The following is a 25,711-nucleotide window of genomic DNA, read 5'->3' as shown; positions in this document are numbered from 1 at the left end:
GCACTAGCACGGTAACGTCCGTTTCGTTTCACAATTTTTCCATGCCAGAAACATGGAGCCACAAGTACGGTTCTGAACCCTTCTCGTTTTAACACACAACAGGATTGCTGCGGCTCTGAGGTGGGTGGAAGTAAGAACAAAATCTGAAATCACTAAAAAAATAAAGACATTTCTAGGAGTAGAGGCTTAATAGTGAAGTCTTTAATAAACGTATTAATATATCACATGATTTAGTTTACTCTAGTAATTATGTGTGAGTAGAGTTAAACGTTGGAGCTCTGCAACTGTTAATCGTCTGTTCAATGTTGCAAAGCTACAGTTAAGAATGCTTAGATTTTCTCAAGAATAGGTTAAGTACTATGTCATGGTTTAGCTCAATATTATTGAAGTTGAGTCTTCTAATGTTTAGCTGCCAATTAAATCTGGCTTTGCACACATTTAAACTTAGAATTTTGCGGTTGGAGTCATGGATGGCCTGAACCCAAGATTATTGAGTTTTTACATCGAGCCTAATCTAGTGCGCTAGGAAGCTGGCTCTTTATATGAGATATCTAAATGCAATGAATCGTGCAAAGAGTACAGGGGTTCCCTTACCAGTGGACAGGGGATTTGCTATTGCAATCCCAGCTTGCTCCTTTTAGGGTAGTAATGTGGTCGAGCAAGTTTAGGCTTATCAGAGAGGAGCGTGAGACATCTCCAAATACACACACAGTCAATAAATGACTCATGAAGAAGATCCACACTAATATACACAAATAACAACTATCTTTATATGTTTTGGCACTAGAATCAATTCTTGCAGGTAAGTACGTTTTGCAAGACAAATCTTCACAGTTTTGAAAGATCAACACTTCGTGCAATTTCTGAAACACTGCAGTGTTATCCTGTGAAGAGAAAAGCAAATACTGCATTCAGGTATAATACAGCGACGTTCTGGACCGATCTCCTAAACTTAATGTAAATATTGAGCAAAGGTCAAGATCACACCAACAGGTCACACTGGGTGGCACTGGTGCAGCGAGGTGCTGAGGTGTAGTACATCATTTTGTGCCCCATGTTAGTCAGTGGGATTGGTCTGGTTGAAAGAGGCTGCAGGTCTGGACAGGCAGTCCAGTCAGGGGGGGACCAACAAGGGGATTCCAATCTTGAGATGTCTTGGGATGTGGGGACACCTTCAGTCCTCTTCTCCATGAGCCAGGGGCAACGGGTGCAGAGATTTCCTGAGTTGTCAGTCTTTCTCCATCGGAGCACTCACGGCTAGGGGGGGCTTTCATGCAGAGGCTGCAGGCGGATTCGGTGAGTCCACAGTGGGCAAGTCCAAGGTGGGTTTTGTTTCTGGAAGGCTAGGGGGACTTCGTTGGCCACCATTGGTTCACCTCAGCTCAGGCTAGGCAGCACTGGTGCATGAACACTTTCCGGTGGTGTTTTATTTGGCCCGGAACCTTGCCGTTCTCTTGGGGGTGCCAGCAAGATGTGGGGAGCAGCTTCACGGGAGTTCCTGGAGCTTTGTTGAAAGCAGGCTTCCTAGCTTTTGAGGGCACAGCAGTTTGCAGGATGAGTTGAGTTTGTCGCAAATCGGCAGGAACAGACCAGCAGGGCTGGGACCACATCAGGTTCTTCTTCATCTGGCTTTGCATTTGTGGCTCTTGGATGTCCTCCTCCTTCTCTGTAGGTCAGCAGGAATCTGATTTCCTGGTGCCAAGGGCTTCCCCAAATACTGCATTTAGAGGAGTTTCTGGTAGTGTAGGGTAGTAGCCAATGGGCTTCTTACCCCTGGGCTCACTACACCCCGTATATAACCAGTTCCTGTGGGAAGTGGGCATAACCTATAGAGTTCTTAAATCTGCCCGCCAAGATGGAAGATTTCTAAAAGTTGTGTCCCTATCAGGCATCTCACCTTACGGGTGTGACTGACCTGAGGGGTGGAAACACATCCCTGAATACTAAATTTCCGGCCTATACAGGTGTCAGTTGGGCCCTGGGCTAGGGCATGGGGGAGGGTGGGAAGGGGTGGGGGTCTGCAGCTCTTCTTTGAGTGAAGCCAGACCTGCATACCAAGGGTGGTTGACTACTTTGAAGCTACCTGCCTTGGAATGCAGGTTTGCAGGTCATCTTGTTAGGTGGGGTGTGTAAACACCTCTCCCAGAACAGGACCACCCAAGAGTAAAGGCAGGAGGTCAGAGTCGTGCCCTCTGGGTGCATTTATTAATAAATCCATCAGGGAGGGTTTATTAATACGAGATGTTTGAAACCAAACATCCCTAGTGTCGGTGAAGCCATTGTGTAGCTGGGGAACCTGTATTGACCAGTGTCCAGCTCATGTACTTAGAATGGATTCACTGTTCTGATATTGGCAGAGGCATTTGTGACCTGGAGATATCCTGGAGAAATTTCAGAGGTGATGGGCACACAGTTAACCAGTAACTATACACAAGCTTTCTGGGTAGTGCTGAAAAGGAGTGGTGGGTCAAGTGACACACTGGAGAAAGGCGAGAACAGGATGACACAGCACTCTTCCACATAACACCAGAAGACTTCACTCATAAGTGGTGCGAAGCCCCAGATCCTTTGAAAAATACTGGAGAAGGGCATTCGTAGACATGGGAGTGGTTTCTTCTTCGCTCCCTCTCCCCACCACTATAAACTTATAGTGGGTTAATTTCCATGGCGTTTACAGGCAATATCATATTTGAAAGTGCTTTGCCTCCTGAGACTGTCATGGCACAAAAAATGAAAAATACTTTTTTTTTGTTGTTTTGCACCGAGGGCTGCTCTGAAGAAGACCGATCACAAGGGTGGGGATGAGAACCTTGTTGAAAATGCATTCATTGAGAGGGGGTGCATAATCTTCTCAGATAAATGACCAGAGGGCCAGCATAACAAAAACCAAACTGTTTAACACCATTAGACAGACAGTCAGAAATGGAATCATTTATCACATCTCTGTGGTTTGTGAGGCATCTTAAGACTTGGAAACATGATCAAAGGTGGAGAGGACATTTTCTACAGGTAGTTTGCTGAGGATCATCCATCTTGCCTTAGTCTGATTTCCTCATGATCCTAAAAATTCCCTGTGAAATGGCTGACAATAAGGACACTTCTGTGGTATGAGATTTGGGAGAACATTAAAGTCCCAACACCTGAGGGGCTATATTGTGCTTTAACACTACCAAACACTGCTATTTATTGGACTACTCTGTAAGAATTAACTAGGTCCATTACATATCTCGGCCTGTGCCAAAAGAGTGCATTGCATTACCCTTTGCACCAATTATGGCATCTCCATCCTGTGGACAAGAGTATTCAGTTTCACTGGTGACAGCTTTATGGCGCTAAAGCCATACAAAAATCCCATGCTGGTGTCATTAGTAATAACTAGCTGCTGTAAATCTGCCTTCATTGAGTGGTTAGTCTCTGTTATCACAGAGATGCTGAAGGTCTGCACCAGAGTCTGAAATAATACCAAGTCCTTTCTGATTGGATCTTTATTAACGGTGTCACGGCTGTCAACTGGAATTTAATAAATGGGGCCTCAGTGTGACTCATCTTGCCCATTTCCCACCAACTGCATGCACACTGCTTTCATACAGCCCGGGCATAGGCCTGTGTATCTGTTCAGGGCCCATTCGAACACCATCTCTTGTGACAATCCTTATAAGGCACCTCAGCCATGCTAGGACCATAAACACTTTACCCTAGAGCCCTCTGTCTCTCTAGATCATAGTCTTGCCGACCAGACATCACCTGGTCTCTGCAGAGCACTTAATTGTGTGGAGCCATCTCCTGCATCCCCATTGGGACAGTACCACCATATAGCAAGTGATGCCTGTTTACTGAATCTAAAATTAGTTGAATGTTTCTACTCATTTAAAAGCTGTAACATCTGAACTAGCGCTACAGGTTATAGAATGGTGCTTATCATATGTGATTGATTTATTCAGACATCGTGCACAAAGGTAGCTAGCATATAAAGACTGACATTTAGCCATGCTTAGATGTCCTGCTTAGACCCAAGACCATAGCTTACTTACGCTCATCTAGCAAAAAGCTTGTGTGATTTTTATTATTTTTGAAAGGAGATTGCTCCTTTGAGCTTCAGTCTTGCTGGAAATGTCCTCCTTCCAGATCTACTCAGATCTTGCTAATCTTCAGTGACTATACATTGTTTTAATTTGCAAATAAGTCAAATCATGTTCCTAATGTCTAAGGCTCTTGGCTTGCACCTTCACAGCACCCAACTGACCATCAAGAACCAGTGCTATCTGTCCAGTTCAACAAAGATCTTTTTGTCAGGACATGTCGGCAAGCCCTACAGCTTTGCTTCTGGACTTCTGTGGTCTCCATAATGCATACATGTTAGGATTTGGGTATATTATATGGTATGGCTGGGCGGCCTTACAATGTAATATACTCGCAAAAACTGTCTTGGGTCCAGTTAGGCTTGTTTGTAAAACTTTTTCAACCTTGGCTAATGATGGCCTGGAGCTAGAGGCTTAAAGTATCTAGTGTGGAGCATTTAACAGTACTAAACAATGAAATAAGAAAGCTGCAAAACATTAAAGAAACTTTACACCAGTTTATAAAAAATATATTGTATTCCAAGGTGAGCAGGATCCACCAGAGTTCCAGAGATGCATATTTTTAAAGAAACTTAAATCTTGGTTTAACCACAAACAAGCACTGGTAAATGTAAAGTTTGTAAACTTGAGTTGAGTTACACAACCCCCACCCGATTTGTTTGACAAAATCCAGTTAATGGATGTAAGGCGTATTTGGACAGTTGCTTGGCCACCAATGCATTTTCTCGTCCAGTTCCATACTTTACAGCACGACCGCCATAGTCTTCAGTGGAATGGTCCTCATTCTGCAGATGCAGGAGGTGGAAGATGCTCAAGGATGCTCTGGGTACTGTTAGGTTGAAGGGTGCTTTTGCAGTTATTACACAGGTCTGGTGGGGCCACTTTGGCCACAGAGGTTAGGGTCAAGCCAAGTCCTCTTTGAGACAATAGTATGCCAGCTGCGGCTAGATACTTCACTTCCACTGGACAAACTGGGTCACAAAGTGCAACTTTTTAAAAGTTGCATTTCTGTGATAGTGATATTAAACACATCTGGGGCATCAAGTCGGGTTTAATGCCACAATTTAATGTGTTACAGCAGTGGTTCCTAACCTTTGGTCCAGGGACCCCTGGAAGTCTGCGACTGCTCAGAAAATTAAATATTAACAGATTAGGTCCCCAGCTTTCAGTAATGACTTAGTGGGTGGGTCCCCAGATTCCAATAATTCAGTGGGGGGGTCCCTAGGTTCCAGTGATGATAAAGAGGGGGTCTGCAGAAGTCAAAAGGTTGGGAACCATTACCTTACAGTACCCATCTCAGGAGTTCCATTCAGAAATTAGCTGGGCTGAGTGGTTAGCCAGTAACTCTTAACCAATGGGGCTACTAACTCTCCCACAACAAAACAACAATTTGGAAGTATTTGGACATATTGTAGGAGGCTGGCTCAGAATATGGTGTCCACCTATAGGTGAGGCTCCCTGCACTGAGTTCAGGTCACCCTTAGTGATCGTGTAGGTGGCTCTAGATAACCAGAGCTCTCATAAGGGTAGCTGTGGATAGCACAACCAGGGCTTATCTAGGAGGGTGTAAAGCACTTGCAAATACCACACAAGTTAGTCAGTGATGTACGCACAGGAGAGAACCACACCAGTGTTAGAAAATTATGTTACAGTTATTGTAACACACACTATCGAACTAGGTTTGGTGCATCCCCTAACCGGAGAAGTGGACATAAAAAAATATACTTAGCAACAGGTAAGTAAAGGCATAAAATAACATGGGCCCCTATGGGAAGTCCAAACCATATACTAATAAAATGGGATGCGAAATTCACTCCCAGCCCACCCTACCACCCAATGACTCTTACGACTGGGGAAGTACTAAATCCCCAAAGGTAAGTACGTAGGATTCCCCAGTCACCTGTGTGTAGAGTTGTAACCCATGGTCAGTGTCCGAACAGTGGAGTGCCTACACCAGAGAGCCAGGTGCATGGGGTGAAGTTGTTGGAACCTCCCGTTGATGTCAATGGGGACCACAGTTACCAGCCCTCAGCATGCAGAAGAGCCAGCAGGAATTGATGGAGCCCCCAGCAGGACCCTCTGGCAGCAGGCACAGGGGAGGCCCCAACAACACAGCAAAGAGGGATGCCCATGTCAAAGGAGTTGCAGAGAGGATGTTGTTCTTGGAGCTGGAGAGTGCTGGAGGCCAGGGCTTCTTGGAGCTAGGAGGTCTTCGAACATAAGAGCCAACAAGCCTTGGCAGAGACGAGCAGACGTGGTGCACAGGGGTTCCAGTCAAGCAGCTCCAGCAAGGTACCACAGACTTTCCAGTTGCAAGGAAGATAGGTCAGACCTCTGGAGAACCACCACCTATATTGTAGAGCCTTGAAGAGTTTGTGGAACAGCAGGATTCACAAGGTCGGTCATCATCATTGAGGTGCCTGCATATGCAGGGGAGTGAATCTTTCACTCCAAGTGAGATTCTTTCTTGCTTTCCGAAGTGCAGGCAGAGCCCCTTTGACTCTGGAGGATGCACCGCCACAGGGTTGCAGAAGTCTTTGCAGAAACAAAGTTGAAGTAGGAGCCCTCCTACTGGTTATAGTCTTGCTCTTGGTTACAGCACAGAACAGCAGCAGTTCCAGTGTCCAGGTTGCAGAAGTGTCTTGCAGGGGAGACTTCCAGATGGTTCCTGAAGTCTTGCAGATGAATATAGAGTCCCACCCTCAGGGAAGCCCTTAAGTAATCCAGGAAGGAGGTTGGTCACTTACTGCAGTGACCCACCTATCAGAAGGGGTCAGGGATGTAACCCAGCTGGAATAACGTGTCAGGTGCTCTCAGGAGCCTCTGCTTATCTTATTTCCAAGGTGGCTGAACCAAATGGCCACCTGGCAGAACTCTGTGCACCTCCCTCAGGGAGTAGCTGGACATGGGTGCTGCCACTCCCTGACCATTGTGTGGTTTTGCACCGGGCGGTAACCGGGGGTTCCTGCACTGGTGCAAACCAGTTTATGTAAGGAGGGCACCAAATGTGCCCTTCAAAGCAGTCTGGTGGTGCTCAGAGGTACCCCCACCCCAGCCTAGAGACACCTATTTCTAAAGAAGAGGTGGTCACACCTCTATCTTAAAGGAATTCCTTTGTTCCGCCTTCCCTTGCCTGAGTTAAGCTTAACAGTAGGAGGGCAGAAGAGTGTCTGTGGTCAGCAGCCGCATGGGATGGCATGCAGACCCTTGAAGGCTGTACAGGCAGACTTTGGACAATCCCCTAAAGAACCCTGAGAGTACATGGTATCCTGCAACTAGCACTGGAATTGGTGCAGTTGAATGATTCCAACATGTTTGATACCAAACATGCCTATGTTTGATGAAGTCATTAAGTAGTTGGGAAACCCGTGTTGACCAGTGTCCACTACATACCTTAAGATGGCTTACCCACACTTACAAAGCCCAGGAAATGGTGTCTGGGGTTTGTAGGGGCACCGTTGCTCATGCTGGGGTGCCCTAACACTTAAAACCACGCACCCTGCCCTTGGGCTGAAGGGCCCACCTTAGGGGTGACTTATAGGATCAGAGTGCAATGACCGTGATATAAGGCAACCCTTATATCTGGAGTGAAAGGTGTATGCACCACTTCACACAGGCTGCAATGGCAAGCCTGTAGTCAGAGTTTGCCTGGGCCTCCGTGGGTGGCACAATACATGCTGCAGCCCACGGGGGGACCCCTTGTGTACCAATGCCCCTGGGTACCTAAGTACCATATACTAGGGACTTACATGGGTGCACCAGTATGCCAATTGTTGGATGCAAAAGTTACCATACAACTAAATTTAGGGGAGAGAACACCAACACTGGGGTCCTGGTTAGCAGGATCCCAGTGTACTACAGTCTAACTATACTAACACTAGGCAAAAAAAGGGGGCAACTGTGCCAGAAAGGTGCTACTTTCCTACACATATTTATATATAAAATACATGTCCCACTTAATAATGCACAGCTCTCAGGACTCCATAGGCCTTCCTTAGGGTACACTTACATATGCTGTTAAAGGAAGTGTGGACAGCTACTGGTTTGAAAGGTAAAGTCGTAATATCAGTGTTAGCACTGCCCTTCCAGTCTGCAGTGGCATTCTGGGAGCCATTTTGTACACACTGCGTGGCACATTCAGTGCTGCAACCCTGGGTGGACACTCTGCCTTACATGCCCTGGGTACCATAAGTAATCCAGCCTCTGTCATTCGAGGGTAGCCAATTCAAAATACACTTTGTAAGGGGGTTAGAACACTATCACTGAGGTCTGGTTAGCAGGCCTCAGTGCACTCGGAGTCAAAAACCCAGCAGCTAGTAGTCTCAATAGGGACAAAAAGTGGAGGGAAACCTGCAAAGAGCCTGTTTCCAGTATACCTCTAGGTTTCAATGATCAATACACGTTTAACCAAAGATCTATAATATGTGAACACCAACTCCTTGTATCCAGGAGGGGGCAAGATTTTCTTGGTGGTTCACAGTTGATAATTTAACTATTTTTACTAAGACTAATGTATTTAAACTAAAGGTTGTAACTAAACATCCTAGTTGTGGTCTGTGGTGTAGAATGCAGAGCATTATCAAGCGTCTTGTGCCTCATGACTGAAGGGGGATGGAGACACCAGCCTCCATCACCTCTCTTTTAATTAACTGTAGCACATCCCAGTTTAGCTCAGAGGCATTTACGGATCACAATTGAGCTGTAGTCCGTATGCAGACATTTAGGTACTGCTTTCACCATATTCCTTCTGTAGCTTAACCATTACCTTTTTTTCAGTAGCATACACCTAGAACTGAAAATTATCCTGCATGATGACCTTCCTTCACTGGGCATATGTATACATTATAAAAGGATCAGATCAGGTGGAGAGGTGGTTTCTGGAAATCCCTTCCCCAGGTTGACCTATCTGAGGGAGACTTCTAGTTGCAGATTACTTACCTTAGAATTTCCCACAGGCGGCAGTCTGGATCTGGAGATTTTTCTTCGAGCAGTACTCCTGCGTGGTGTTAGGTGGCGTCGGTCGATTCCACGTCTGTCGTTGGCATCGTGATTGCGGGATATGACATCGCAGGTCCTATATAGGGGCCACCCTGGCGCGCTGACATCAGTTCATTTCTTTCAGCGCCAGCCTACACGCAAATCCAAAGAGTGCTACTCCTACAGTTGCTTTTTGACTGGCATTTCAACCTTTTGTCTGAGGTTTTTGACTTTGTGGTGTGTCAAGGATGATGTCCGGCTTCAAGCCCTGCGACTGCTGTCACTGGGTGATGTCCAGGATAGATCCGCACCTTGTGTGTCTGTGGTGTTTGGAGCGCAACCACGACCTGAGGTTGTGCTGTGACTGCTGGTCCATGAACCCAGAAGAATTTGAGGGAGTGGTACCTAAAGTTACTCGCGGCCCAGCTCCTCATCGCTTCCGGTCGAGAGGAAGGTCCAGAGACCACTCGCTGAACCATCACCACTCGCCGTCGTCCCATGCAAAATCTTTGGGACATTTGGGTAAGTACAAGAAGTCGAAGAAGCACAAGTGCTCTTCGACTTCACCCCGTCTGTCGGGTGACACAGGAGAAGGAGCAACCTTGCTCTAGGCCTCCTGTCTTCGGAGTCTTCTTCTGGGTCAGCTCTGCGCCTCCCCGAGTTTCCGTGAGCTAGAGCCACCCCTGCCCAATTGAAGGAATTTTATGAGGCCATGCGCCTCATCTTTGGGCAGTCCGCCCCTGTCAAAGCATCTTCAGTATCAGCAGGGGCCCCCTTCGGGTTCCGCACCTGCGGCTTTAGCTCCAGGGGGCACTCGGGGATCCGCTTGGTCATACCATTGTGACATTCCTTGACGGCAGTTCCGGCATAGACACTCCTAACGCCACCTGGGGTTGCAGGCGTCGTCAATCCTATACTCATTGCTTACTTGTTTAATGCAGATTCCGACTTTGCCAGGGACCTTTCTCCCTAGGACGGATTCTGACCCTTATTCTTATGGGTACGAGTGGTATGGAAGTGTCGCTGGACCCTCTAGAATACCAGCTTGAAGACCCTATGGATGTGCTCAGACATTGGGTGAAGCCAGCAGTCTAGATATCTCCTCTGACACTAGTGTGCTTTCTCCCCCAATTGTGGCTACGGAGGAGGGGACAGGTTATGCCATGGTGGTGCGGAGAGCGGCTGAGGACCGCAGGCACTTGCAAGGCTTGAGCCTTGAGCTGCCTGCAGAAGCTGTCAGGGCTAACCTTCTGGCTGAGGTGCTTCAGTGTGGGGCTTTCACGTCAGAATGTGATGTCCTCCGGGGGACCTGGTCCAAACCCAGCACAGGGGTTCCTGTCAACAGGACAATAGCCTGCTACCATAGGCCTGTGTCTAATGACCCAGCTTTCCTGACCCAACACCCTACTCCAGAGAGATTGGTCATCCAAGTGTCAACATCCCATGGCGGCTACCCTTCTGCTCCCCCGGATAGGGAATCCAAGAGGCTGGCTCACCATGGAAAGAAACTGTTTTCTTCATCTAGCCTGTCATTGCAGTCCGTGAGCACTGCAAGCCTTTATGGGACACGGTCGCGCAAGTGCTGCCACAGGTCCCGGAGGAGGCCCAGGCTATTTTCTTCCAAGCTATTGCTGATGGGAGAGACACTGCTAAGTTCACAGTCATATGTGAGCTGGATACGACCGACTTTCTAGGCAGATCGGTTTTTCGACTGTGGCCTTGAGGCTCCACGACTGGTTAAGGACATCCCGCTTTTCCAGTGATGTCCAATCTATTCTAATGGACTTGCCCTTTGATTGCACCATTCTCTTTGGGGACAAAGCAGACTCTGTGCTCGAGTCCCAGGCTACGGCCCATCACTTTGCCTCATGGCTGCCACCCGTCCACCTCGGTCTGCTTTTTGCCCATTTCATGCCATGTCCTTTAGGATCTCCCCCCCCCCCCCAGCCACAGTGCCACACGTGCTGTCCACACTGCATGGCCTGGGAAGTGGGATCCAGCATCTGCTTGGAGCTAGGAGCCTACGGGTCTAGCCAGTCCACCCCAAACCTTTCTAGTCTGACTCTTTCCCCACCAAGAGGAACCAATCGGCTGCAGGATTTGCCATCACCTGCCCCACTGGCACAATATCGCGCCAGACAGGCAGGTTTTGCAAATAGTCTGAAGGGGCTACTCCCTCTCCTTCAAGAATAACCTTCCATCCATGTCACCATCCTAGAATCGGATGTCAAAGGATCACTTGGTACTCCTCCACAAGGAGGTTACCGCTCTCTTGGCCAAGGGAGCTATAGAGAGGGTCCCTGTGCCAGAAGTAGGTCGTGGTTGTTATTCCCGCTACTTTCTGGTGGCCAAAAAGGACAAGGGCATTATCCCTATCTTAAACCACTGGTCCTTCAATCTCTTCCTCAGGAAGGAGAAATTCAAAGTGCTCACTCTGGCTCAGGTCCTGTCTGCCCTGGGCCCAGGAGACTGGATGGTAGCGTTAGGCTTGCAAGACTCTTATTTCCACTTCCCCAGTATTGGATCTTTCATAGATTAACATGCTTGAATCTTCCCTGTTCGAGGTGGGAGTCCCACGGTATAACTATCAAAGCAGTGCATTAAATGTTAAAATGCTACAATGCAACGGATAGCCACTCCCGTAGCTTATCCATATCCTTTTGTCAAAAAGAACCACACGTTAGCTGAGCCAATCAGATGACAGCACCCTGTAGAACTTTCCCCAGAGAAGCTGAGTTTCTCAGATTTCCTACCGCACGTCGTGCGAGAGAGTCTCCCTGAGCTCTGCTCAGTTTTTTCTTCACATTTTGGATATTTTCATCCATTCTCACCATGTCAGACTCTTCTAAGAAAGCACTCTTCAGGTCATATGGATCTTGCGGTAAGAAGAGACTTCACCAGGAGGATCCCCATAAAGATTGCATATATTGTCTATAGCCGCAGCATAAAGTCAAAGGCTGCAAAATTTGTACAACCTTTTCAACCAAAACCCTAAAAACTAGAGAGGGTAGGTTAATAATTTGGTTACAGAGACTCAAAACTAATTCTGATGTACTCTCTGTGAAGATGCGGACACTGCGAACTCTTGCACTTCTTCTGACAGACCTAATAAGAGGGAGAGATCACAAGTGTCTCCTGAGAGTCATAAAAAGGCTGTCGAGAAAACACGTCAAGACCCCTCACAAATCTCCTCACAAAAAGTGAAATCCCTTATTCCTGTTGAGAATGAATCTGGTATTCCTAAAAACTCAAAACAGAAACCTTCTGCTTGGTCCTCATCATCAACGCTATCAAAATCTCCAACAAAAAAGAAAATTGTACCGTTGACGGTAGCGAAAAGGGCAAGTCCATTAGAATAGATTGGACACCCACAAAAGCCTCGTCGGCGAAGCTTTTTCGTGGAGGACGCGGAACCTACGACTTTCGTGGAACTTATCAATGGTTCAAAACTATCAGTCGTTTTGCACCACCTACCAGCAGCACCAGTATCGTGCTCCACCGCAAGCTGCATATTCTAGACAGCAGCCCAGACGTAAGCAAACAGCAGACTCTAGAGACACGCCCAGGAATAAGTGACAATCCAGTGGAACCTGCTATAGTTTCCCCTGTCCTACCACTCAAAGGAGCACACACATCTCATCATTACAACTGATGGAAAAAAATTACCACAGACAAGTGGATCCTGGATATAATAAAATATAGCCATACTTTGGAGTTCATCCAAGTTCCACCTCCTCACCCACCACAAACATCACCTGCATCTCATATCCACCTACTCAAGAAGGAAACAGCCATCATGCTTCAAAAGGGTACCATAGAGAAAGTTCCTTCCTCTCAGAGAGGAATGGGTTTTTATTCTTGCTTCTTTCTAATAAAGAAAAGATCAGGAGAATGGCACTCTATTTTAGTCTTCAGAAAGCTAACAGATATATACAGAAATAGTACTTCTGTATAGTGACTTTCCAGGAAAAATTGCATCTTCTCGACCATGCAGATTTTATAACCACTTGAGATTTGCAAGGCGCTTACTTTCACCTCCCTATCCGCCCAATGCATTGAAAGTTTCTCTGCTTTATTGTAGCAGGTGCTCACTTTTAGTTAAAAGTCCTACCCTTCGGTCTGTGCCCAGCTCCCTGAGTGTTTACCAAATGCCTCACTCCAGTAGCAGCACATCGAAGGGACTACAGCTTTTTTCATATCTCGACCTCTGGCTTGTAAAATTGCTGTCTCTCCAGAAGGCCTCAGAAACCACGTCAACTTGCCTTCAGCTGTTCTGCTCTCTGAGACTCTCAGTCAGTTTCCAAAAATCTGTGCTCTCACCCTCTCAGGGGATTAGCTTTCTTGGGGCAACTCTAGACACCATACAAAACAAGGCATTGTTGTCCGCAGAGAGTCAAAAAAGCATATCACTGACTCACGACCTCTCCAGAAAAGTTTGTTTCTGTCCGTCTCCTCAAGTCATTTCTCGGCATGTTGTCCTCAGCCATTCTCATGCTGCCTCATGCACTTCTCAGAATGAGACCTTTTCAAGAACAATTGGACAAATAATGGCTCCAAGTAACCGGATCATTCAAAGACCTAATTCGGATTACTCCAACCATGAAAAAGGCATTCCTATGGTGGCAGTCGCCCAGCAATTTATCTGCAAGTCTAACAATCCTCTCTCCACTTCCGGATTTCATTCTCACCACAGAGGTGAGGAAGGTTGGGGAGCCCATCAATAGGATCTCAAAATAAGAGGCAGATGGAGTGCTTCTGTTTCCAAAAGGTACAGAAATTTCCTAGAATTAGGAGCCATTTTTTCTGGCACTACAGTCATTCCTTCTGAGAATTCAAACATCATCTGTCCTCATACAAACAGAAAACACCACCTTCATCCAATATCCCAACAAGTAGGGAGGTACGAAGTCTCACATGCTCTCTAGAAGCTCAGAGAATTTAAAAATGGGCACTACTACACTGTATTTCAATCAAGGCGTAGCATCTGCCTGGTATAAAAAACAATATAGCAGATGCCTTGAGCAGAACCAGTCACACCTGCCACGAATGGGAACTCAGTCAGCCGATTCCCGACTCCATATTCCAGAAGAGGGGCTCACCGATTTTAGATCTCTTCGTTTCACAAGCGAACCAAAAATGCCAGTTCGGAACCAGAGAGGCTCATGGGTAATGCGTTTTCGATAAGATGGTCATGGATCTTTGCTTATGCTTTTCCCCCATACCCTCTCATCTCCAGGATTCTAATGAAAATGAAGAGAAAACCATGCTTCCTGATCCTCATTGCTCTGCACTGGTCCACTGGTTTACGCAACTTCTTCTGCTTTCGGAAGCCAAACCATATCGCCTGCCTGTATTGTCAACCCTATTAACCATGAACAATTAACCATGAACAAGGGGCAAATCCTTCATCCACATCCTGCCTTTCTCCAGTTGCATGCAAGGCTCCTGTATTCAAGATTTTAAGTATCCCCCAGGATTGCAGGGATTTCTTATCGAAGGCTGATTCCACCAACAGACCTTATAGGTTCAAATGGAAACGTTGTTCTTCTTGGTGTTTACAAAACAAAATCCACTCTCTCAACTCATAGCCAGAACAGATTCTACTTTACCTACTATCTCTGGCTAAATCAGCACTGGTACGTGCGTCTGTTAAAGTTCACCTCACTGCTATTTCATGCTACTGGCGCTCTGTCAATTCTCTCTTTGTTCTAACCGTATTATCAAACAATTCATGAAAGGTTTGTTTAAGACCTTTCCCCCCGATCCGACCTCCTCCACCGGAGTGGAATCTTAATAGAGTACTCTTGCAACTTATGAAATCATCTTTTAAGTCTAGTCAGAAAGCAGAGCTTAAATATCTTACTTGGAAAGTTGCATTACTTTTGGCACTCAACTCTATAAGAAGAGTAAGCGAAATTCAAGCTTTTACGATCAAGGAACCCTATTTACGCTTTACAGATGACTATGTACTCCTTCGAACAAATCCAAAGTTTATTCCTGAAGTTCCAGGCCAATTTCATCTTGATGAACCTGTAGTTCTTTGCACCCTTTTTCCATTTCCATCCTCGTAGGCTGAGAAAGCTCTTTGTTCTATTGACATCAAACAATGTCTTAATTTTTATTTGCAGAGAACTAAACAAATTCAAAAAAACAATCAGTTACTGGTTTCCTTTGATCCTAGCAAACTAGGTGCTTCAGTCTCAAAAACGACTATTTAGCGATGGATTTCAACAACCATCCAACTGTCGTATTAAAGTGGGTAAGCCGCTCACACTCAAGCCTAAAGCACATTCTACAAGAGCTATATCATCTTCTACTGCTCTTTTTGCTGGCGTTTCCTTGGAGAAGATCTGTTGTGCCGCTACACTGAAAAATGCACATACTTTCAAACGGCATTACTGCTTGGAGTTGCCATCTAGCACTACTGCAGCTGTAGGACAAGCAGTCATACGTCATCTGTTCCAATAAGGTAAGCAATATTGTTTATCCGGCTCCTTCCAGCAACTGCAATGTTTCCTGGGCTGTGCATCCTCTGAGGGTGGCAAGTCTTCAGTCTGCACAAGAAGCAAGAAGGAATCTCCCTCGGAGTCACTTCCCTGCATCCTCAGGCACCAACTACAATGACAACTGGCTGCATGGATCCCCTCTCATTCTGAGCTGCGTGTTTCCTCATCACGGGTGGTCTGGAGTAGTCCTCTTGGTCCTCTCTGCCAGCTGTCCAACTTTGGTGAAGGTAAGAACTTGCTTTCCCACACCGGACAGTACCCCTATGCACCAAGTCTTTTGCAGCTACCAAGACTTGTTGGCATCTCCTCCAAGGGATCTTCAGGCTTCATGTAACGCCAGCCCCCAGCACTTTTCCATGCGACACACATCCCTCTGTGTGCTTCTCCTGCTGTGTAGGACCCTTCTTCAGTTGTGCTGCGTGGGCTCCTCTGCGACTCCTGGGTCCTCTTCCGGTAGGTCTTCTGTGTAGGCTGCCTCCTCTTCTGTGGAAAATCCAGTAACGTACTCCCTTCTTCCTGGTCCCTGTGGGAGGGGAGGGGGGGGGGGGGGAATCTCGTACCTACCTTTGAGGAGTCCTAGTCCCTCCAGCTCCCCTCTACAGATTCTGCATACCTGGGTGCGAGTCCTGCATTCGCATTCCATTTTTTTGTATATGGTTTGGGCTCCCCTAGGGTCACTATTGTCTATTTGCTATTGCACTGTTTTCTGTTGCTATGATTATTTAGTGTACATATTTAGTCTTTTGGGATGTTGCCTATCTAGTGCTTTTGGTAATTATGTCACTAAAATAAAGTGCCTTTATTTTTGTAACATTCATGTGTGTACGAGCTGTGTGACTACAGTGGTATTGCATGAGCTTTGCATGTCTCCTAGATAAGCCTTGGCTGCTCATTCACAGCTGCCTCTAGAGAGCCTGGCTTCTAGACTCTGCCTATACTACACTAATAGGGGATACCTGGACCTGGTATGAGGTGTAAGTACCTTAGGTACCCACAACACACCAGTCCAGCTTCCTACATCCAGTATTGGTATCTAGATTTACATGCGACCTACCCTCTTCCCCAGAGAGATTTCCCTTATTTCCTCATTTACACCCTTATCACACTTGTGCTACAAAATCTGAGGAACTCAGCCTCTCTTGGGAAGGTTCTACAGGGTGCTGTCTGATTGTTTGTAGCCCAAGGTTTGCTGCTTCTTTTACAAAAGGATATGGATGCACTATGGCAGTGGCTTTCCATTGCATTGTACTCTATTAATGTTTAATGCGCTGCTTTTATAGTGATACCGTGGGGCTCCCACCTCGACGACCGGGAAGATTCAACCTTGTGAATCTATGAAAGATACCAATACTGGAGAAATGTTGTTACAGGTAAGTAAATAGTTTTCATTCCATCCTGCCTGCCCACAGACGTTACTTGTGGTTTGTGGTAGTTCACAAGCATTTTCAATTTACCGTGCTCCCCTTTGGCTTTACCTTCATCCCTATGGTGTTCACTAAAGTGATGGCGGTGGTCGCAGCTCATCTTCACAGGATAGGAGTTTCAGATTTCCCCTACCTCAACGACTGGCTGTTGAAGGCGGGCTCACCACAGGCTGTCGTCTCCCACCTCCAGACTATGGCAGACCTCTTGCATTCTCAAGGGTTCACTATAAATGTGCCAAAGTCGAACCTGACTCCATCTCAGACACTCCCTTTCATTGGAGCTGTTCTGAACTCAGTGCAGTTTCGGGCCTATCTTCCTGAGCGGCGAGTCCAGGATATTTCAGCCCCTATCCTGGATTTTGGTAAGAATGACTTTGAGACTCCTCAGCCTCATGGCCTCCTGCATCCTGCTGGTGACACATACCAGATGGCATATGTGGGCTCTGCAGTGTGACCTGAAGTTCCAGTGTTGCATCAGGGGAATCTCTCCGACATGGTCCAGATCTGGGAGGGTACTGTGCAAGATCTGCAGTGGTAGCTTTTGAACTGCGTTTGGGTCAGAGGCTGATCCCTCTCCCTTCCCGAACCAGATATGACTGTATTGACAAATGCGTCACCCCTGGGATGGGGCGCCACATGGTAGAGCCGGAGATCAGAGGTGTATGGTCTCTGGAGAAGTCTGAGCTCCATGTCAATCTTTTGGAGTTCAGGGCAATAAGGCTAGCATTTAAATCATTCCTTCCCTCTCTCAAAGGGAAAGTCGTTCAGGTGTACACTGACAACACCACAGCCATGTGGTACTGCAACAAGCAGGGCAGGGTCGTGGACCCTTATTCAGAAGGCTGTGCGCTTCTGTACATGGCTGGAACATCAGGACATTTCCCTGGTGTTTCAACATCTGGTGGGCTCTGAATGCCAGACTGGACAAACCCAGCCATCAATGCATGGTCGATCACAAATGGGGTTTCCATTCGAAGGTGGAGCAAGGTCTCTCTCAGCAGTGGGGAGAGCCTTGGTTAGTCTTGTTTGCCTCCGTAGAGAACGCATAATGTCAGCTTTTTGCACGTTGGCGTTTCCAATGTGGCACTCGCTTAGCAACACGTCTCAAGTGGAATTCAGGCCTCCTTTATGTCTTTCTGCCAATTCCACTTCCGCCCAGAGTTCTCAAGAAGATCAAGCACGGCCAGGCCCAAGTAATTCTTGTGGCTCCGGACTGTCAACAAAGAGTCTGGTATCCTGAGCTTTTGAGCATGGCCATCGATTCTCCAACCAGACTGCCCCTTCGGGAGGATCTTCTGTCCTGAAGCAAGGGATGGTTCGCCACCTGACCTGTCCAGCCTTCTCTTTTTTGCATGGAAATTGAGCGGCAGCAGTTGGCAGCTTTTGACCTTCCACCCGAAGTCTGTAATGTTATCTTGGCAACCAGTCGTCCCTCCACCAAAACAGTATACGCCTGTCGTTGGAACAAATTTGTGGCATGGTGTACATGTCTGTTGACCTTATCTCTCTTTCTAAGGTTTTTCTGTTTGTTCATTCACTCACCAAGAAAGGCTCTGCTCTGGGCACCTTCAAGGGTTATTGGACTGCCATCTCAGCTTTCCTCCGATTGACCAACCCCCCTTGTTTAAATCGCCCATTGTCTTAAGGGTATTAGCCAACGGTTTCCTCCTTCTCTGTTAACAAGGCTCCAATGTGATTTGAACTTCTTACTTTTCTGATGTGTTCTAATTTTGAGCCACATTCACAACTGCTTACTTCACCTGCTTACTCTTAAAACAACCTTACTTTTAGATATCACCTCTGCCCTCAGAGTGAGTAAACTGCAGGCTCTTTCCTCGAAGCCACCTTTCATCTCCATACATCCTAATAAAGGGGTGCTTCCTAAAAGGGCTTCCTTTCTACCTAGAAGTGGTCACACCATTTCATTTAGGCCAGTCCATCACTTTGCCTACTTTTTTACCTACCCCCACATCCTTCTAAGGAAGAGGAAAGACTCCACCACCTGGACGCAAAAAGAACGTTGGTGTTCTTTCTTGATCATACCTAAGAGTTCTGGGTGGATGATCAACACTTTGTGGCTTATGTGGGTGCGAAGAAAGGTTGAGCTGTGCAGAAGAGAACCATCTCTAGGTGGGTTGTTCTCTTAATTAAAATGTGCTACACAATGGCTAAAAAGAAACACCAAGAGGACTTGTGCACTCTCTCTACTAGAGCAACAGCTGCAACCACTGGGTTAGCATGTGGCGTTCCAGTCCTAAACAACTGCCAGGCAGCAAATGTGGGCGTTCCTGCACACGTTTACCAAACACTACTCCCTAGAGATTCAGGTCTGAAGCGACGGGTACTTTGTCCATTTGCTGTTGCTGGGCTTTCTAGTATGATCTTGGTTCGCAGTTCCTCCTCTGGGGATGGTATTGCTTTGGTATCTATTCTAAGGTAAGGAATCTGCAGCTAGAAGACTCTATCACATTAACAAGTTGCTTACCTTCGGTAACGAATGATCTGTTAGAGATGTAATCTAGTTTCCTTACCAACCCACCCATCCTCCTGCTCTGCAAACTGTTTCTTTGGGAATGGACTACTTTCAGGGCCCTAGTTCTGGTGCACCAAGGTCAGTTCTAAATGGCTCTGCACTTCTGGCTTGGGAAGTTGTGAAAAGAAACTGAGGTTGGCGCACCAGGGTGGCTCCCATATAGGACCTGCAAAGTCATATCTGATGTCCACGATGCCAATGACGGACGTGGAGTCGATCAACACCTCCTACCGGCACACGTGGGTACTGCTCAAAGAAAAGTCTCCGGATCCAGACTGATGCCTGGGTGAGATTCTCAGGGAAGAAATCTGCAACTAGAATGTGTCTACCTGATAATTTGTTAGCCAAGGTAAGTAACTTATGCGTTAAGACTTTTTCTCCAGTAACAACTGTACCCTGTCCTGGATCCCCCAGTCTTATCCATTCTCAGTCCTTTTCCCAAATGACTGTTGTCCAGTTGATGTTCCCCTCATTGGATATGTGCCCAACAAGTTGACAGTTGTCAGCATAAGTGGTCTTACTTTGCACTTTTACCTGAACAAGGTGTTTCTCAGACCCACTAAAGTGCTATGACTGATCCTGAAACTAACCAGTGTGTTTCACTTATGCCTGTGAGATCTGTATGAGCCTGTAGCACAAACAAACACCCCTCTTCTGGCCACTTTGAAATGGAAGTAATTTGGCTGAATTGAAAACAAAAATGCACAATTTCATTTTTCTACTTATTTTATTGATCCAAGAAAAGTTTTTTTTTGTCACAGGGTAGTGGCTCATTGCACAAACATATATATATGTGTTTTCTTTTTAACCTCTTGGACATATGTTCATCATTCAGATGCCGTCAAAATGGATAGCAATAAATTGGATAAAACCAAGCATTTGTCATTCATAGTCAATTTGCTTGAAGGGTTGAATATGTGCTTTACAAATACTAAGTCCTGTTGTTATTTTGTACTTTCGGTATTGTGAATCTAGACATCTTTTAAGGAGTTGAAAGCAATAATATTCCACGTGGGTCATGCATAAAGTTGAATATGATATTAATGTGATGAAAGTGTTCTTTTTTTAATCAGAAATATTCCTACAGGTCATTTTTAACTGAGTTGGCGGACTGTATAGTTTCTGAAGAAGTGGAAGGAATTATAAGCCTTACAGCAGCCCTGTACATTGTGCTTGCAGTAAATAAAGGTCAGTTTAATAATGTTATTTCTGCTTTTAAAAGTTTGTTTTATTGTGTGCATTCCTCTTTAAGACACAGCAATAATTGTGCATATGGTTTGCTTTGCATCTAGGCAAAATCAAAGATGCCTCCAGCAAAAATATTGCCACAACCATTTTTAGAAAGATGAAAAAATATGAGGAAATTACATTAGAAGACACGAGTAACCTTGAAAGGTAAAATATGTAAATAATTGCAGAAACGTGTTTCATTTCATGTGACAGTCACTACATGTGTGTACTATATAGGCCATGAAAATAAGATGCCAAGATTGTCTACTGCTAAACAAAACGTTTGGATTATTAAGCAACTAGAATTTGGCCTAAAATATGCTAATGCTTTGGACCCATAAGCCGGGCCAGGGATTGTTTCCTAAAATGATTGAAAATGAATAGATCTTGTGAAAAGCCCTCCAGTTTTTCTTCTAAATGGGCATCAATGCTATCCTAAATCACAGTTAAAATGAAAAGCAAAGGGCGTACACTGAAAACCATAAGCAAAATGCCAGCTTTGCCGATCTGCCTCACACAAACTTTCACAAGTCTTTCGCAGTCTTTCCTCCATGTCTTGAGTGCTCTGATGTGGCTTGACTACACTAAAACCTGTAATCATTCATGCATGTGTAGTTATCCAAGTAGGAGAGAGATTGCTGTAGTGAGTGACTTGAAAAATATTATACTGAGTGACTTCCCACTATTAATGTGTGAGGGGATGGAGCCAATTAAAACTGTTGGTGGGTAAACCATAGTGCTGAGGGATGAAGTTGGGAAGAGACAATCGGTATTTTCAGCAGTATGGCTAGACATATGTCAGTACTAGAACAGCTGAAGGTAGGCGCAGCTGTGGTCTGAAGCCAGGTGGGATCTGGTAGAGGGGTGCAACCGCCAGCCACTGTCGTTCCCCTCCATTTTGATTATATTGATAGATGAATGTGAATCAGGTGACTGATTGTAGGCTTGCACCTGGGAACCTTTGGCGTTGGCTCTTGCCCAGGGAAAAAAGTGATGAAGGTAATACGGAGTTGCCTCTAGGTGTGCTTCAAAAAGTTGGTGAAAGAAGTGAACCCTGCACAAAGTTAATCATGGGTTTACCGGAGATATGTCCTCGCTAGGTTGGAACATTTGCCTTATCTTTCTACATGATGTATGCGTTTTGTGAATCTTGTTAGACAAATGTGGACTTGGGTAGTTTTTCAAAACATAAATTTGGTTAGACCAATTCAGGCTTAATGTGAAGTCTGTTTGACCCCTTAACTTGAATATAGATAGTGGGTACTTTCAACCCACATCCAAAAGTGATAGAAAAACATATAATCAACATCTTGGAAGGCCAATAGTTCTCTCCACATTTCTTTGTGGATTTTGCACACCAGTCCTTGGTTCTCAGATCCGGCCAGGCACCAATTCATAATTGTAACCTGATGCTGAGGAGTGCCAATAAGGGTAGGGAAGGGAAGGTGAGATGTGTGCTAGAGATCGCTTGCCTATTTATCCTGATGGTGCTTCTGCACTTTAGACCACAATCCATGTGCTGTACCCATCAAGGTTCTCCACAAAGAATCATGAGAAACTCACTTTTCAGGTAGTGTTGGATTTTTATTTTTTATTTTTTTTAAACTCCTTCCATGAAGTGGGTGGGGAGATGAGGTGTGATACTCCAACACAGCAGAAACCAGAGATGACGTAAAGATGGAGTGAGAGAATGAATGAGTGTATAACTATGGGGAAAGACATTCCAAACTAGTTAGGGAAATGGGTGATAAACTTAGTCACAGCAGGTGCTTTAGTAATTAGATTAGGTAGTACCAACCCAGACTGCTTTTGTATTTAAACAAACTTTTGGTTCTGTCATAGAAGAGAGACCTAGCACACAGCAAGTCAATAAGCACAAGTGTACATTATAAACAGAAATACAAGAGATAGAAGGTTCGTATCAGATCATTGGATTTCATCATAAATCAAAGATTATAATTTTGCTTCTTGGGATATCCAGAATCTGTGAAGAACATTATTATTGAGGGATTGCTTTACCAACTAATAAAAATACCACACACACCCTCCCGAAGTCCAACTTGTCTTATTTTCTGTGTGAAGTGATAGGAAAAGGTGATAGTAGGAGAATCCTGGGAATAGGAGCAGGAAGGGAGACACAACACATTGGGTAGGGTTAGGAGAAGTTGTGTGCCTTCATGAAGTTGGAAGCTGTCTCAGTCACAAGATAAGTCATTTCGAATGACCGAGGGGGTGTTCTTAATTTCTGCTAGGATAATGGCCTTTCTCCATTACTATTTTCATATTCATCAGTGGTTTGGGACTTAAGATACTCTTGCAGAATCTTTGATGTCAATTGACCATTTCCAAAGTCTGCGATATTCCTCCTTTTGCAGCGCTCGGCTCTCAGTAGTTCCTCCAATGTAATACCTCCACCCACCAACCAGTTACAAGAGTATCTTGAGGTGATTTCCAGCACCTGGAAATCTGCCGCTCGGCCCGGAGGAGGGCCAGTTCTGTGAAGCGTGAAAGGGTTTTTGAATGCTTAGGTCGTGAGTACTGGCCCAGCAAAAAGGTGCTCCACTGCGTTCCAGTGAGGGGGCTCCTGCCAAGTCCGCCAGGGCAGAGTGGACATTGACCCAGTAAGTTTTCGGAGAGGGGCATGCCCAAAGCATACGCAAGAGATCTTTGGGCTCTGTGTGGCATCTGGGTCAGTCGGGGAGGTACTGTGGGGGATATTCTATGTAGTTTTTGAGATGTGAAATAAGCCATATGTAGTAGGGTAAACTGAATGAATTTGAACCAGTAGTTAGATGATATCATGTTGGGTTATTCGATGAAGAAGTACCACGCTTTGTTCATGCAGGGCACGACCAAGGTCCTCTTCCCGTCTACTCCGAAGGGGTGTTAGTGAGATTTGCAGGGGTACTCGTAGCCCTTTCTACAGCTATTTGACCAAATGTCTGCATGTTCCCATTTTGTATACTGCTTGGATAAGGAAGTGTGTTTCTGGTTCTGTCCTCGCTGGTACCCAGTGTCCACGGACTTATCAGGAAATGTTAGGATGCGTTAAGAAGAGAGAATTTGGCAGTCTGAGCATCTGGCTAATGTCCTGGTGTGACATTGAGTTCTCCATCTGCGAACAAATCCCCAAGTGTAATTATACCTGCCGTCTCCCAGGGCCCAAGCCAAAGGGACATACCGGGCCCATCTGTCTAAGTAGTCCTCTCTGTAGTATATCAGATGCATAGTGTGTGTGTGTGTGTGTGGGGGGGAGGGGGGGGCTGTGTATTTTAGTGCATCTTTCTAGTGTCTAAGCGTGTTACTTAATAGTAGTTGTAAGCAGGGGTGTTGGGGGTGACACAACCAGTATAATAATGTGTGTACCCAATCACAGTTGTTGTGGAGTATAATCTATTTTGGTTAGGTGGAAGCCTACTAGCCAGTCTGACAGCCACTGTAATTGGCCTGCTTAGCAATAGGCCCAGAAGTCTGGGGTGCCCATTCCTTCCTCACATGGCGGGAGTTGTAGCTTAGGCAGGCTTACCCTGCACCTACCTGAGCCTAATCTATAAGTAGAGTGTTAGGTTGAAGAAAATAGGCCACAGGACCCACCACCGGTGACTTAACAAACAAGTAGAATAAAAGGGGGGCATTTCCATCTTGGAGAGCTCTAGTCATCCCGCCACTGAGAAGAGAGTAGCCCAGAACCAAATCTGTGAGCAGAGGGAAGTGTTTGTATTATTCAGATTGCCATCTAACAGATCCGTAGTGAACCTATATATTTGTATGCTGAGGTAACGGAAAGTATGCAGGGCTATTGTAATGTTGCTTGTGCCCAGTGGAATGGTATCCCTCAGCATGATCTCCAAACAGGCAAAGTAAAGTGGCGAGTGATGTAAGGTCCTTGGTCCTTTTGAGTTTGACTATATCATCCGCGTACATAGAAACTGCATGGTTTTGCGATCCTCGTGATATACATCAGTCACCTGCAATCTACCTGATGCCAGCACAAAGAGGAGCAGAGATAGGAATATCCCTGTCTAGTGCTGCGGAATATTGAGTAAGTTGAAGATATGTGGGAGCCTGTTAATGCTCATTCCATTGAGTCCCATATATGGGAGTGTGATAAATCTAATTTAGGTGGGGGTGCAGAATTTGGTTAGAGTTGCAAACATATACTCCGAGTCTAGAGTTTTGAATGCCTATTGGAGATCGAGTGAGAGGTATCCAGTGGCAAGGTATTCAATTCTAGCCACCTCCATCACCTCATATAGACGTCTAATGCTTAAAGTGGTACAAAGGTGAAGGACAAACCCATTCTGATCACTGTGGATTCTGTCTGGTAATATGGGGAGGAGCCTTTTCACTAGGACCTTGCTTACGGTAATATTTTGTATTCAGTTGACAGTAAGGATAATGGCCTATAAAAGCACGTCATCTGGGTTCCTGTCAAGTTTGAGGAGGGAAGTAAGAAGTGGAGGAGTCTGTGGGTTAAATCAAGATGGGTGTCCATGACCGCTTTATAGTCTCCTAATATCAGCCAAGGCAAATGAGACTGGTCTGCCAGTACAGAAGACAGGTGCAACAGAAAGAGTTCCTGTTCTGTGTTTGGGGCATAGCTGTTACCCACGCCAATGGACTACCATCCAGGTTCTCTTGAATAAACACAATGGCCGTTGACAACCACTCTGGTATCCACTGCCTTGAATGACTTTCCAGGCCGCATCTAAAGGGCCGTGCCTCATGCAGAAGCTGAGAAGGCAGTGGCAAAGAGCTGCCCTTGCCACTTCAGAAGAAGTTTAAGTAATTTGGCAGAGGAGAGGTGGGTCTCTTGTAAGTAAACAATGTAGGCCTTTTGGCAACCAAGCTCAGACTGTATACAGTGATGCTTGTGAGCGGAGCTATGCCCCTGACATCCCATGTTAGAATTTTATAAGAACTTGTAATTGTCTGCATTTATAAAGCAAGTAAAAATTATAA

The 25,711-nt window shown here is 45.8% G+C and overlaps 1 protein-coding gene across 2 annotated transcripts in view; it reads left to right on the top strand.

The window, feature by feature from the left end:
• Positions 1-25,711, top strand: part of NCAPG2 (non-SMC condensin II complex subunit G2) — a 269,347-nt gene that overhangs the window by 218,759 nt on the left and 24,877 nt on the right. For both annotated transcript variants that reach the window (XM_069211162.1, XM_069211164.1), the window contains 2 exons: positions 20,607-20,707; positions 20,812-20,914. In XM_069211162.1, coding sequence (XP_069067263.1) covers positions 20,607-20,707; positions 20,812-20,914 — 204 coding nt within the window. The remainder of the gene's footprint in view (positions 1-20,606; positions 20,708-20,811; positions 20,915-25,711) is intronic.

Source organism: Pleurodeles waltl, chromosome 10 (assembly GCF_031143425.1).
Source record: "Pleurodeles waltl isolate 20211129_DDA chromosome 10, aPleWal1.hap1.20221129, whole genome shotgun sequence".
In the NCBI taxonomy this organism is placed as follows: domain Eukaryota; kingdom Metazoa; phylum Chordata; class Amphibia; order Caudata; family Salamandridae; genus Pleurodeles; species Pleurodeles waltl.
The sequence above is the reverse complement of the archived record's forward strand: the minus strand, read 5'-3'. Positions and strand labels throughout refer to the sequence as shown.